At 39.8% G+C, this 15,461-nt stretch overlaps 1 protein-coding gene across 2 annotated transcripts in view; it reads left to right on the top strand.

Annotated features, from left to right (window-relative positions):
* cdh13 (cadherin 13, H-cadherin (heart)) overlaps positions 1-15,461 on the top strand; it is a 508,194-nt gene that overhangs the window by 336,280 nt on the left and 156,453 nt on the right. For both annotated transcript variants that reach the window (XM_066685111.1, XM_066685110.1), the window contains one exon: positions 4,461-4,639. In XM_066685111.1, the coding sequence (XP_066541208.1) occupies positions 4,461-4,639 (179 nt within the window). The remainder of the gene's footprint in view (positions 1-4,460; positions 4,640-15,461) is intronic.

Genomic DNA, 15,461 nt, shown 5'->3' with positions numbered 1-15,461 from the left:
AATCAGATAACTGGAGAAATCTAATAACATATTCATTCATTATCTGTAACCACTTGTCCAGCTCAGGGCCTCAGTGGGTCCGGAGCCTACCCGGAATCATTTGGGCGCAAGGCAAGAACACACCCTGGAGGGGGTGTCAGTCTCTCACAGGGCAACACACACACTCACACGTTCACTCACACACTCACACCTACAGACACTTTTGAGTCACCAATCCACCTACCAACGTGTGTTTTTGGACCATGGGAGGAAACCGGAGCACCCGGAGGAAACCCACATGGACACTGGGAGAACACACCAAACTCCTCACAGACCTCCTCACAGGTCCTTGGAGCTGTGTGATTGTGACACTATCTGCTGTGCCACCATGCCACCCCTGATAACAAATCAGATTATTAATTGCATGTAAACACACTCAGTCTTTAACACTGAGAGCAGCAACATCATTGGTGTGGACAGTTTGTGTGTGTTTACCAGTGACAGCTCCTGCCAAATCTTTCAGGGGGGCAATGGTTGCAATGATGGCTTGTTCAGTTGGTAAATTAAGAGCTAGCCAGAGGCTAGACAACTGGCACATTGCACTGTGCAAATTAATCAGGAATATAACTTGACCGTGTCATCTTACTAAGAGTTTAAATTCTGTTGTCATCTCATGTAGGAATACCCCCAGTAAACACTAGATTCACGAGGCTTTCTCTTTATCAACATGATGTACACTATTTGTGGAGCGCTTTATGCAGGAATTCATAATAAATGTCTTCTTTAATAAAGTTACTCTTCCTTTACAGCGAATCAACAATCAATTATGCTCATAAACAAACAAATTGCTGTTGAGAGTGCATTTTTCACTCTTCAATCTTATTTTATTTTAGGTACAGGAGTTCCAGAATAAAGAGTATTGTGAAGTTTACAGAAGTCGTTCTGACCAGAGAGATAGCTTTACACAGATCTGGCTGCTTTTGACCTCCGTACAGGGTTGTGCCCAAAATTAATCAGTGCCCTATTCACCTTCTACTTCACTACACTACATCTACCTCCTGAAACCCACTGAGAATGTACTGAAGGTGCTGCTGCTCAAATAAAAAAGAGCCTTAACATAAGAGTTTATGTGATGAGTCTGGGGCAATTTTCCACCGTCTTGAAATTGCCCAAACAAAGAGGCAGGAATGTATGGAACAGAACCTAACTAAACTAATTGGACTGTGATACTTGGAAGAAGGACAAACTGTTTGGCAGAGCTTAGGTAATACAGAGCCTTGGGTTTGTACTGTAGTAGAATGAAAGAAAAATGTCCTCACTTTCCCTTTTGGCAGTGTCTCGCCCCATCGCCCTAATGAACCATCCGCCCCTGGTGTTTACCCAATACCCAATCTACTATAAATCTATAATCTATAAATACAGCTGTTCTGTTGATGCAAACGGTCGGATATTCACTTTCCCTGATCATCTGAAATGAGCAGGGTGTATAAGAGAGAGAGAGAGAGAGCAGAGTACCTTTTAACTTGATTTGACAGAACAGTGAAGTGTTCAAGCTCAGCATGGCTGCTGATGTCACCAGAGGGTCTATCACACATCTCCGTGTCTGTAATGAATCATTAGATGTGAGCTGCTTTAGTGCCTGTTAATATCTTCTCTCTCCTTCCCTAACAACAACCAAAGGAGAAAAAGCCACCCAGTTCCTACAGCGATTAATTGCTTTTAGCCCATTTACTCCAGATAGTCATAATTATTTTTGACCACGTTTTCCATATTCCCCTCCTATTCCTCGGACATTCTCAGCTGCCACAGACTTTATGTTGGGTGGACGCGTCTAATAAAAGTGAACATTAAAGGTTACAGGCAGTGATAGAGGCCATTAACTGTGAGAGATAGCTATGAGTCAGCCATGGCTCCTGCCCGGTCACCGGAGCTTCCGCCTTACCTCCATTTGCAGTTCGCTTCAGCAAGTGCCTCAGTGCATTCAGATGAGATGAGGAGGAAAATGAAGAGAAAACCAGAGATCCCTGCAGTACAGGTACACCTTACCTCTGGCTGCAGTGCTCAGATACTTACTCACATGGGACTGGGGCCAAGAAAAATCACACACTGACCACAGTGTCAGCTCCTGTGCTGGAATGAGGTCACTTATAAATGCAGCATAGATATAATATTATATGTATATATATATAGTATTATGCGAAGTTTTAAGTATCCCAAGTTAAATGTTGTATGCTCAGTTTTTAAAATATAAATGTGCCATAATTTTGACACTATTCAATCTTTTTGTATTTTCTCTACATAACTACACATTCTTTTGGATTCAGTAGTATTTTCACAACAGAAGGATGGAAGGAAACATCCGTGAATTCTTTTTGATCAAATATTAAAGCTTTAATTCAATTATTTACTTTTTATCATTTATTATCAATTATGTATCAATTATTTAAGAGTCCTAGGTTTTCTATTTATTTGTAGCAAAGTTATTAGTTATGATCTCATACCTACATAACTATACCTATCAGAAAATGTTTACTATGAAAAATATTAGTGCATTTACGTTTTTCTCTCTAAAGCTGGGTTTACACCACAAAACTTTTAGCCCTATTTTAATCTCGATTTCCCGTCCGGTCGAATCTGCTGATGTTGGCTCTAGTCTGCAGACTCTGGTACAGTTGTAGTTGTAGTGTCTGACTTTCCAGACCAGTCGCAGCATATTTTGGACAAAGTTTCGTAGTGTAAACTCATCCCCAACTCAAGGCTGAACGAATCCCTTCAACAGCCAATGAGAACAGAGCACAGAAAGTAAACACAGGCACATGCAGAGGAGGTCGGTGCACTGTAGGACGCATTAAATGGTAAAACTTTGACAAACTACAATATATAACATAGAGCTGGATGCACATGTCCCCAAATAACGAGCATTACCTGTACGAGAAAATAGTGAGCCACAAAACACGCCGTTACAGCCTTTATTTCAGCTTTATATATTTATTTATTCTGATTTTCCATCCCACATTAAATGTGCAGTACTGTGGTGCCTGCTACGACTACTGTCAATATTTCTGAAACATTTAAGGTGGAATGTAGCCTCAAGTATGTGCTGACCAAGTCCACCCAAAGAAATAACTTTTTTTCTTATTTCTTTGTGAATCTAAACAAATAGCAGCGCAAATATCATCAATGAGTTGTAGGTTCATGTTTATGTGTGTCTCCTAGGAAACACCAGTCATGTATATAGTTCAGGGTTTTGGGATTGTGCAGTGTGAAATAGCCAGTATGTTTATAATATGCCCTGACTTTAAAAGTCGTGTAGTGTCTCCAGGGCTTAAAGGATAAGTATTGCTTTTCATGAAAAATATTAATCAAATAAATAATTTTATTATATAAAATCTAAAATTAATATTATAAGTTCATTCAGAAGGTGTAATTTGACCTGGGCACCCAAAAATTTTCTTATGCCTGTGGTACTAAATAGCTTTAGAACAAAACTAATGGACACTAATACAATGACAGTAATTAAAAAAGTAATTCAAGTTGTGTTAAAACAATCAATAACCTAGTGTGATGGTTAGAAAAACACAGGTTTGTTCTGCTTGATGCCTCACAGCCATTGCATATAACACACTTGATTTAACTTAATGAAGTATTGATTTGTTGGTATGCATTTGGAAACTATAAATAATATAACTAATAATTTAAAAAGAAAAAAACATTGGAAAAGGTTAAGCTAACACATCAACAAAAAAGAGGTAGAATATCATGATTATTTGTATTTACTCTGATTTTATATATTTGAATTCAGATTAAACACAAATAAGCATGAATAATACACAGTTTGTGTCAATCTGATCTGTAATATCTATTTAATACTTTAAAAATAACCTCCAGTTCATGTAATAGTATATGTAATAAGAATAATACCCCTTTACAGAAGCACACAGATGCATAATATTATTGCTAATATAGAGAGGATGTAAATATGATGATTTTTTTTGTTGTTTTTATTGTTTTTGGAATGCATTAAATTCTTCAGACATCAAATTAATTGTATTTTAAGAGTTGTTAAACTTGTTGTTGTTAGACTTCTGCATTTCTAGCGAGCCTTAATACTAGACCACATTTTTTAAAATCATTTAATTATATTCAGACACAGGTCAGCTAGTGATGTTGGATGAAGATTTATATCATGTAATCCACTTCAACTCATCCCAAACAATAGTGCTCTGTCACCCCAGCAGTTCCACTGCTGCACACACCCAAATGCCAGGGATCTTTCTTTATACTCCTCTAGCTGACACTTGGCACTGAGCATAGTGATCCTAACTTCCCATTCTGTTTGAGATTAAAGAAGGTGTTTGCGCACTATGGGTACACCCTGAAGTAGTGGAAATCTCTTATCAAAAGTGTCTACAAATGTTTAGGTATGTTGTGTTTAATCCACATACAACCTTTATAACTGAGAAGTGCTCTTTGTTTTTTAGGTACCACAGTGATGACGATGACTGCTTTCGACGCTGATGATGCCAACACAGATAACGCTGTCCTGCGCTACATCATTATGAGGCAATCGCCCGAGAAGCCCTCACCCAACATGTTCTACATTGACCCGGAGAGAGGGGACATCGTCACGGTCATCTCACCCTCACTGTTGGACAGAGAGGTACAAGCTTCTGCTTTCTCTGCTGGGCTTTGATTTTTACACAATTCATGAGAATGAGACAGGTTATAAGTGGCATTTGAATCATCCTTGGCCTATATACATACAGTCATGTGAAAAAGTCAGAAACCACTATTCATTTATTTAATTTCCAGTCCAATTCCAGAAGTTTTAGAGAAAAATGTTTTACTTGTTACTATATTTGTATTTCTTTTAATATTTCTTTTTAACATTTTTGATGTTTAAATGAGCAGTTTCATAGGGGTGTTAAGCCTAGAAACACCCATATCAGGTACCAGCAAGTTTTATCTGTGGTTAAATGTTGGCCCCATATATGGACATGCTCCATAGTCAGTAATGGGAGCAGGATGGTTTAAAACATAGGGCCCATCTGAGCCGTATTGTCACATGTGGGCACCATATATAGACCCCTACTGGGCCTCCTATAATTAGCGGATACAGGCAGCCTGTCTGGGTCCTACAAGTAGCCCATCTACGAGCCGTCATGAAGCCCACGCTCATGTTGAACGTAGCTAGCCCATGTTCAACCTATGTGAGTCCCACTATGTGAATTTAATATTTTAAAAGCTTTGTAAAACAAGAAGTACTCCTTCTATGGAACTGTTCCTCCTGTTTTACTTGGATTCTTTTTTAAATTATCTTTCAGCCATCAATCCTGCATATTAATATTGCTTTATTTAACCTTTAGATGTCTTTTAAAGTCTGAAATTAATTGCTTGTGTGTAGTCATTTTGGGATTTTAGGGAGGAGCAATAGGTATGGGGGAGAATGATGTGTGTGGGTGTGTATGTGTGTGTGTGAGGGAGTGTGTGGCGTTAGTAGCGAATGCTAATGAGAGACTGCAGGCAGCTCTTTGGCGTCTCTAAGTAGAGCGAGACAACAGTATGATTGCTTTTTCAGTGGGGTGACGAATGCGGGAACATCAATTCGGCCCGCTGCTGGAAGAGGAATATTAGCTGTTGTCAGACACTTAGAGCATGGTTTAATTGAGGTTATACACACTTAGCCACCAGTATCGGCTGTGTCCGACAAGGCCAGCAGAAAAGCCATCAGCTGGAACAGTGTACAACTCGCCTGAGATAAACATCGGCATGTGTTGTTACGCGTGAGGAAGCTCATCAGTCTCGAATGAAAATCGAGGAACTCTGAAGTTGTACAGTAGTGTGTAAAATTTGGACAGCCCTGGTCTGGTACATAGATGACAGAGTATTTCTGCACAGCTTAAAGCACAATTACTGTTTTTTTACTACATTACATATTACATATTACATATATATTATATATAACACATTATTACATTACACTCAATTCCTGTGTCCTTTATATTTCATGTTTAATTTTCACTTTTCAATAAGGTAAATAGTATATCTGTCAAAATAAAACATGTACAGTATCTTGATTATTTCCATTGTTCTATATCATTTGAATGCATAAGCTGCTTTTTAAAGTGTAAAATAAATCGATTTTATAAATTTTGGTATTGGATCTAGGAAGAATGGACAACTATAAAAGTCTGAGTGACTTTGACAGGAACAGAACTGTGATGATTATACTATTATTATACTATCTTGTAGGATGCTCCAGGTATGCAGTGGTTAATACCTACAAAAACATGTCCAGGAAAGGACGGCTGGTGAACCAGCGACAAGGTCTTTATTTCCTATGGCTCACTGATGCTAAGGGGTCAGCTGGAGCACATACCCTCACACGCAGCAAGCTGTGATGTGTGTTGTAAAGGTTTCAGACAGCGCCAGTAGCTCTTCGGTGGTTTTGGAGCAAAGAGGCTAATGTTCACTACCCGTGTTCATTAGTGAGCGGCGTACTAGTGATGTGCACAGGTACTCTGTCAACTGTTTAAGTGTCCGTATTCGAATACTGAAATCACTATTCACATTTACTTCCAGACCACAAAAATCGCACTGAAATAATCACAACTCCTCACAGATATGCTGCCCCTGAATTTTGTAGAAGGCTCCTTAAAGAACTGATGAGCGATAAGCCAGAGTATTAAAGACGAGCACAAAGAGGGTAGAAAGACTATACAGAGACAGCTAATACCATGAAACTGAAATTTAACTACTTGTACTACCTTAACAAGAACAAACTTCTTACAGGGCAGTAACTTGTCATTACATGCATGAGAGGAAACTGGAAAGTTTTGTTTTGCAGTCACACTGTTTGGAAAAATGATGCTGCACAGGAAGAACACTACACCACAGTGAGCTTCTCTCACAACAGTTTTAAGCACCCCCTGCTGGAGGAAATTGTTGAGGGTTTTGGAACGTCAGTTAAGTTAATCTCCGAAACTTTTATAGTTACTCGTGTGTGTGTGTGTGTGTGTGTGTGTGTGTGTGTGTGTGTGTGTATATATATATATATATATATATATATATATATATATATATATATATTTGACTGCACATCCTTACCATGGGTACATAAATTTTGTCAGAGGATGGATTATACATTTGCCATTCCGAATTCTACAAACTTATAATTTGATCAGGGTTATACCAAGCTTTTTTTCTAGGACTTATAGCATATGCTCTCTGTTTTGTTTTACAGGCATCTGATTTATTTATAGTTGGGCCTAAGTGACAGGTACAGACTGCAGAGGTGAAAGATGGCTGGAAGGCTGTGTGCTGGTGGAAATGTAGATTCTAACAGTATTCCTGTTAGTTCTGCTGCAGCTTTGCATTAGTCCCTCAGCTCAGCTCAGTGTCAGGCGGGTGCTCATGTGTGTAACACATGGCAGGTGTTCTGCATACTCTTTTCAAGGTGACGTAAGGTGCCGTAACTAAAGACAGGTGTATTTGTGTGTGTGTGTGTGTGTCTGTGTATCTGTGTGTGTATCTGAGTCAGCGGAGACATAAAAAGTGCGAGTTAACACCGTTAAATAACAGGTGTGCCTTGACCTCAGTTGGCAGCACTTAGCTGCATTGTGAGCTTTCAGCGTCCATGACCTTCTTAAATGCATCGGTCACATTCCAGACCAAACTGCTTGTGTATTTAAAAGCGGCTTCATCACTTGCACTGACAGCAAATTCTGACAAAATTGGAAAATCAATTCCGTAATATTGAAATCCTCTCCACACCCCCCTTTGTTCCAGGCATGAAATTTTGTGAAAGATATGCTTATCTAGGGAATATATTTTTTTTTCTGCTTGCTTCCTTTTTTGCACACACAGTCTGGATCAATGGGTGGGGGGTGGTGTAATTTCTGCCAGCTGCTATCACATAATGATGAGAGATTTCAGAGTCTGCGGAGGTGCTGTGATATCAGTCGTCAGAGAGATGTCAGAGAAAGTCTGTAACTCTGGTGTGAGAACGCTAGAACAAATCTTCTACAGATGTAAATTTACTAACAGACCAAATGCAACACACTGAAAACATAAACATTTCATTCCACATTCCACTAACAGTGTCACTGCTGCATAAATAGGTGTCATTGAGCAAGACTTGTGGCATTCCATTCAACTACCCTTTAAAAATCCCCATGGATAAGCGTGCTTGCTAAATGTAAAGCATTGTTTTGACTCTTTGACCGCTTTGCATCAGTACCAAGGGTGCTGGACACATTTTGTATAATTGAGCATGAAGGCATAATTGCAGTCAAAAGTATGAGTAACACTATTTTGCTAGTCCTTTCCAGTTGATGTTAACATAAAGGTTGAATCTCATTTCACCCCTTAGCCCTACCCATCTGTTTTACCTAGTGTATGAGAAAAGGTAGGGCTGAGGGAGAGGGCTATGTACCCCTTGAAACTCATAAAATGAAGAGCTATGAATGCCTTGTGAATCACTAGCAAGATGATCGCACACACAAGCAACCAAACAAAGCCACAAATGTTTATAGTTTCTTCTTTAAAACCTATAATAATCATTGTATAATCTTAGTTTATTGTAGTTAAAATGTATCTCTGCATGATATGATTGTGAAACACTTTTGAATTATGTGAAAATCCAGCAGCTCTTCTCTGATAGTCCTAAGACTGACAGCAGAGCATGGCTAAATCTAAGAATGGGTGGTATCCACAGCTTTCTTACCGTCATATTGTCTGAAGATATTAACACTATATGGTATAACCGTTGGGAGGGTGTGGGGGGGGGGGGTGCACGGTCAAGCTGCACTGAGCACAGAGAAAGGATTTCTGAACTTTTGCACTGTGCAGTTCTGCTCAGCACATTCCGAAAGTTCACACCAACCCACATGGACGATAAAAACATGTTTCTGAGAGCAATTTTCAATGACTAGCTCTGGAGGAACAGAAAAGTAGTGAAATGGTGAAACAGAAAATAAGTGAAATAAGATGGTTCTACCCTGTTCTACAGAAACACAGCTGGCCAGCTAACTAGCACTTGTTGTTTAGCACACCACAGCAGATGATTTTCCAGTGAACTGAGGCTCAAAACAAACATATTTAGAAGATAAAGCCTCATACCTGTGAGCACAAAGTTGAGTGAAGTGTCTTCTGAGTGTTTTATTTTCAGCTTCCTTGCTATATCTTTTAACCAAAACTCAGCGATAAACTCACACCTGTGGTGAGCTACTGGGCTTGTTTTTTGAGTGTGACATAAGCAGTCAGTAAGCTCCCACAGTGCCCCCTCCTTGTGGCTCTCTTAAATGAACATGAATGAACTCTGGTCTTTTACTGAAAGATATACAACAGAAATTGAATACACCACACACGTCATAATTTTGAAATACCGCCCTTACGTTAAGATACAGTCCACATTTTAAATACCACAGTATAAGGCATTACCGTTATACAGAGCAACCCTAGCTGAAGCCATATTCTTTTTGTGATAATGTATCTGATGACATATCAGGCTCAGGAAGAGTTGGACTATTTCATAGGGGAAGATTCTAACCACTACAATTTGTAACACAGTTCCAAGGGGCAACACAAACAAGCAGCAGGTGTTACATTAAGAAATGGCATTCGCCCTAAAGCTAAATATGTATTACATGCAACATATGTAGTTCAGGGGTGGGAGGGTGTCAGTGTGTATGTGCGTGCATGTAAAGAATTCTAGCCACCCCATTGCATACAAAAGGTACATAGTGTCAGATGTGTGAGTGAGTTCATGCAAGCGTGCACGTGCACTCACTTTGCTGTCATTCAAAACAGCATGCATGAGTAATGATGTGTTTGATGTGAGTGTTTAAAGCCTCTGCTTCCTGATGTTTCTCAGTAGCTGTGATTAATTGAATAGAACTCTGCTGTCAACGTTTCCACACCACAAAATCATTTATATTCTTCACTAAATTTACTACAACACACTGCTCTGGCTGTAGTCACTGAGCCTTTCTCTGGCTCTGACACATTACCATCACTTGGCTTATCTAGGGTCATCCTTCTTGGGCAGTCTTCACAGCACTAAAATACATTCAATGAATGAAATATTCCAGTTGAAAATCTTTATTCATTACATAGTGGAATGCATTGAGAACAAATTAACATAAAAATGATCAATGTAAATTAAAGTTATTATCCCATTGAGTTCTGGATTTGGAATCATACTCAAAATAAAAGTGGAAAATCAAATTACAGGCTGATTCAACATCAGTGGAAATTCCTCAAGACAAGTTAAAATGAGGCTCAGTACTGTGTGTGTCCTCCACGTGCCGTATGACCTCCCTACAACACCAGGTCATGCTCCTGATGAGGCGGCAGATGTTCTCCTGAGGGATTTCGATTGGATTCAGGTCTAGGGAAAGGGCAGGCCGGTCCATAGCATCAATGCCTTCATCATGCAGGAACTGCTGACACACTTCAGCCACATGAGGCCTAGCATCAGAAGGACCCTAGGGCCCACTGCACCAGCATATGGTCTCACAATGGGTCTAAGGATCTCATCCGAGTACCTAATGGCAGTCAGGGTGCCTTTGGCTAGCACATGGAGGGCTCTGCGGCCCTCCAAAGAAATGCCTCCTCACACCACTACTTTCCTACTGCCAAACCGGTCATACTGGAGGATGTTGCAGGCAGCAGAACATTCTCCACGGCATCTCCAGTCTCTGTCACGTCTGTTACATGTGCTCAGTGTGGACCTGCTCTCATCCATAAAGAGCACAGGGCACCAGTGGCAAATCTGCCAATCTTGGTGTGCTCTGGCAAATGCCAGTCACCCTGCACGGTGTTGGGCTGTAATCACAAGCCCCAATTATGGACGTCGGCCCCTCATACCACCATCATGGAGTACGTTTCTGACAGTTAGCTCGGAAACATGGATATTAGTGGCCTGCTGGAGGTCATTTTGCAGAGTTCTGGCACTGCTTTTCCTGTTCCTCCTTGCACAAAGCTGGATGTAGCATCCTGCTGGTGGGTTATTGCTCTCCTACTGCCCCCTCCACGTCTCCTGGTGTGCTGGCCTTCAGGTATCTCCTCCATACTCTGAACACTGTGCTGGCAGACACAGCACAACTTGCCACAGGTTGCATTGATATGCTATCCTGGATGAGCTGCACTACCTGAGTTACTTCTGTGGGTTGTAGGCACCACCTCATGCCACCTCTAGGGGTGAGAGCATTGACAAACTTCATAACATCAGATCACCAAAACATTAGCCAGAAAGGATGAGAACAGAGAAATGGTCTGTGGTCACCACCTGCAGAACCACTCCTTTATAGGGGTTGTCTTGCTAATTGCCTCTCATTTTTACCTGTTGTATGTTCCATTAGCACAACAGCATGTGAAATTGATTCACAATCAGTGTTGCTTCCTAAATGGACAGGTTGATTTCACAGAAGTGTGATTGACTTGGAGTTACACTGTGTTGTTCAAGTTCAAGTTTTCCCTTTATTATATATATATATATATATAATGAAAGGTTATTCCCACAGGTGTGAGCTCACATTACCCTGATCTGAATTGATATTTTGATATAGTTGACAAAAGCTTGATTATGAGTTATATGTTTCATAGTGTTTTTTTTTTCCAAATATGTTTTACAAAAGCAAAGTTGCATTAACCCAGCCATTTTCAATTTCTTATACACCTCAAATTAAAGCAAAAACCGAGACCATGGTTCATTCTCAACATTTGAACATTGTCTCATTTCCACAGATATAATACAGATTTGAATTCAGTACCACATTAGTGGCCCAAATCTGATGCTAAAATGTTCAATGTGATTTTTGCTGTTTAGAGAACCACACAAATGAATGTGTGACATATTAAATTAAGCAATGCGCAACCATAAAAACAGATCAAATTTGAGTCACTTTTACCTGCTGTGATATCCCATGGTTCATTGCATGCTAGGATTTCAGAATAATGTGACGTCACCAGAGGAGCGAACAGTATTTAAACATACTGTACATCAAATAATTAATGATCAATATTAAGCAGGAAAATGTTATCAAATGTTTCATTTGTTTAAGGAGCAAGAAGCAGGTGGTTAAACTGTGGGGATACATAGAGTTTATCTATGAATGAGCTATGAATGGCGCAGCAGGTAGTGTCGCAGTCACACAGCTCCAGGGACCTGGAGGTTGTGAGTTCGATTCCCGCACCAGGTGACTGTCTGTGAGTAGTTGGTGTGTTCTCCCCGTGTCTGCGTGGGTTTCCTCCGGGTTTCCTCCGGTTTCCTCCCACAGTCCAAAAAACACACGTTGGTAGGTGGATTGGCGACTCAAAAGTGTCTGTAGGTGTGAGTGAATGTGAGTGAATGTGTGTTGCCCTGTGAAGGACTGGTACCCCCTCCAGGGTGTATTCCTGCCTTGCGCCCAGTGATTCCAGGTAGGCTCTGGACCCACCGCAACCCTGAATTGGATAAGCGGTTACAGATAATGAATGAATGAATGGTAATGAGAGGTAAATACACAGCGACTGAAGCTGAAGCAGAACACATAGCAATTATTTCCATAAAATAATGTTTATAGGAGAGTGCTGTTGAGCTCTGTTTATATCAGAAAGCTGTCATTGTTACTAATATAGCCTCTTCATTTTCCAATCACTTAAATGATCTCTGTTTATTTTAAATATTACCGTTATGTATATTGTGTGTTACAACTACTGTGAGAGGAGCACGTCGGAGAAAAGATAAATACAAGTAGCAAAGAGAGAGTTTTTTTTGTTTAATTAATAAAGTTCAGTAAACTAGAAAAGAAATCTAATTAAAGTGTGTAGTAACTATTATAACTATTAAAATAAATTACCAAAAACAAGCATATAGAGCCACAATGTGTTATAACAGTAAACACACTTTGGGAGAACATTCAATCAAAAGGCATTTGTCTGTTTCAAATGATGATTGGTTTATTTATGATATCATTTCACTGAAGTCCACTATAATAAAACACTTTCATGTCCTGCTGTAATAAACTGGGAATATAATACATTTAAAGTTTCTGACTCTGCCTTTAAGGCACAAAGGAGCGAACAGGAGCTGCGTTTAGTGACGGTAAAAGCAGTCAAACAGGAAATCCGCCATTTCAGTCTGGCCTTCAAAACACACTCAACTGTCTTTGAAGGACAGACCCCCATAGACTGTGTCCTTCGAAGGATGCAGCCCCTGAACTGAGACACTATTGTTTGAGTGAACATAAGATAGTTAAAGAACGGTTTTACTTTTAAAGCTCACCCATAGCTAATATAGGCATTTAGCAATTCTGCCCAAAGCGAACAGTTTCCATAGATAAGTACTGACTGGTAGAACGGCCAAAAGTCATCATGCTCAAATCCAGCCATGGGCTAGTGGGGAATAAAGTCATGGAACTCTTCTGTGGAGTGCTCAAACTCCATTTGAAACCTTTTGGATGTGTTGAAGTAGCATTTGTGACCAAGAACTTATCATCCGGCATCAGTGAAGTATGAAAGTATGTGATTTTAAACCTAAATCAATCTCCAAAATAAAACTGAAGTGCTTGTCATTGTTGTTTTTTATTGTATTTGTTCCAATATCTAATTGGTGTAATCTAGAGCTCCTGGAGCAGCCTTGATGACTTTATCAGAGCTATAGTTCATTTCAAGGAGCTGGAATTATGGCACCCAACGGAACCTCATAACCAAACCATAAAACTGGCTTATAGCTTGCTACATTTTGAATGAAATGTCATTACATTCCAAGCTTCTGTCACGCTGCTGATCTACAATCTGCAAGTGCAGTTTTTCAAAAATACCCCCAATCTACCCACCAACAGAAAATAAGGAGGATAATCTTTAAAATCAGAATTACTCCCAGAAATAATGCAAATGGATGAGTTTGATTTGGATACTCATTTGTCACTCGGAGCACACTTACACAAACACAATCTGTCAGCATGGTTTTTAAGAGCCAGGAAATGGCCCATACTTTATTTATTTATATTTTTTAAGCTTTGTTTGTAAGTTTGTTTTTTTCAGCAGTGTATCAGGAATATAAGATGTGTGTGTTGAAGGAAAAGAACATTGTCTTTTAAAACGCAGCCATATGTCAGCATGTAAATCTTTATGCAAATCAGAACTATCCAAGTAAATTCCACATCCTCTGAACAGCCACTTAAGTACAGCAGGAAAGTAGATATGCTCTGTTAGTCTGCAGCACTGCGAGAGTTATCACGTTCACTTCTCACTGATTCATTATCTTTTCTAATGGTTTATTCAGGAGCCCACGTTACTGATCTCACACCGTCTCTAAATTGATGTATGACACAGCGTGCTGGGGATAATCGCAGTAAGAACAGCGTGTTTCTGTCACACTCCTCTCCCCATTAGGCCGCTGGAACTCGTATCACACTGCTAAAAGGTTGGCTAGAGTCAATCTTCTGATTAGGCACCTGTATCTTTACTACAGTGCTGCAGGTGGGGACTACACTGCTAATAGTGCCCACCACTGAGAGTTTATATTTCTGTTGCTTCTTGGCCATTATGGGCCTGCTTGCATTGTGACTCAGTAGGAGTGCAGATAATGTTATATTAAAGAATCTCATCTTTATTCTGTGAAGAGCGGGGTTAAGTAATAGCACTTTGGATTGATTGCCATGTTTTAAAGATATTCACTGCATCCTGGAATTTTGTACATGACGTCCCCCTTCTAGGAAGCCTGCTGTATGGTTTCCAAACCTAATAATATTCAAATGTTATGAACTTGTTTTTATTGGTCAAAAAGAATGTGATCAAGGTGAACTAGGGTTGACCCTCTGGAAGACCCTTGGCAAGTGCGGTGTGCAACCAATCCAGAGCACCCAGTGGCAACTCTGCTTTCAGTCATATTCTAAAAGGTAGTACTATATAAAAGGAGGGCATTGTTAAGAGGACATCACTGCTATAATAGAAGTGCCTTGAAGTAGCATTTATAGATTTGATGCTAAGCAGAACCATACACTAATTGGTTCATAATTAACTGTGTTAATTCAGGACCCGCACCTGTTTGAAGCACCTGCTGTTATACATTTTGCATTCTTGATCTTTCCAAATGCTGTGTTTGTGTTGGCAGGTACCAGAGAGTCTTTCTGTGCTTGCTGAATTGCTTTGTGCCAGAGTGTAGGAAGAATTAATTCCTCATTTGTTCCGTAAAATACATTCATACATTAGAAATTACTGTGATCTGCGTTGTTTTGGTAAAAGTGTCTTAAAGGAACACTATGTAATATTTTTACCTTATTATTAGAACAGAATGATATATGTAACGCTCCACTAAGCTGTAATAGGAACATTAGAGCATCTGTCCTTGCTATTCCAGGCTCATCACTGCTGAAACTACACTATGTAAGCTTTGGAGGAGGGTAGCAAACCACCTCCTCCACATTGATTTCAGTTTAGTGATGTAAAAATGAAATACACTAGGGGGAACCCCAGGAGTGAAAAAAAAATCTTAC

This window comes from Hoplias malabaricus, chromosome 11 (genome assembly GCF_029633855.1).
Source record: "Hoplias malabaricus isolate fHopMal1 chromosome 11, fHopMal1.hap1, whole genome shotgun sequence".
Lineage (NCBI taxonomy): Eukaryota > Metazoa > Chordata > Actinopteri > Characiformes > Erythrinidae > Hoplias > Hoplias malabaricus.
This window is presented reverse-complemented; position numbering and strand designations above follow the sequence as displayed.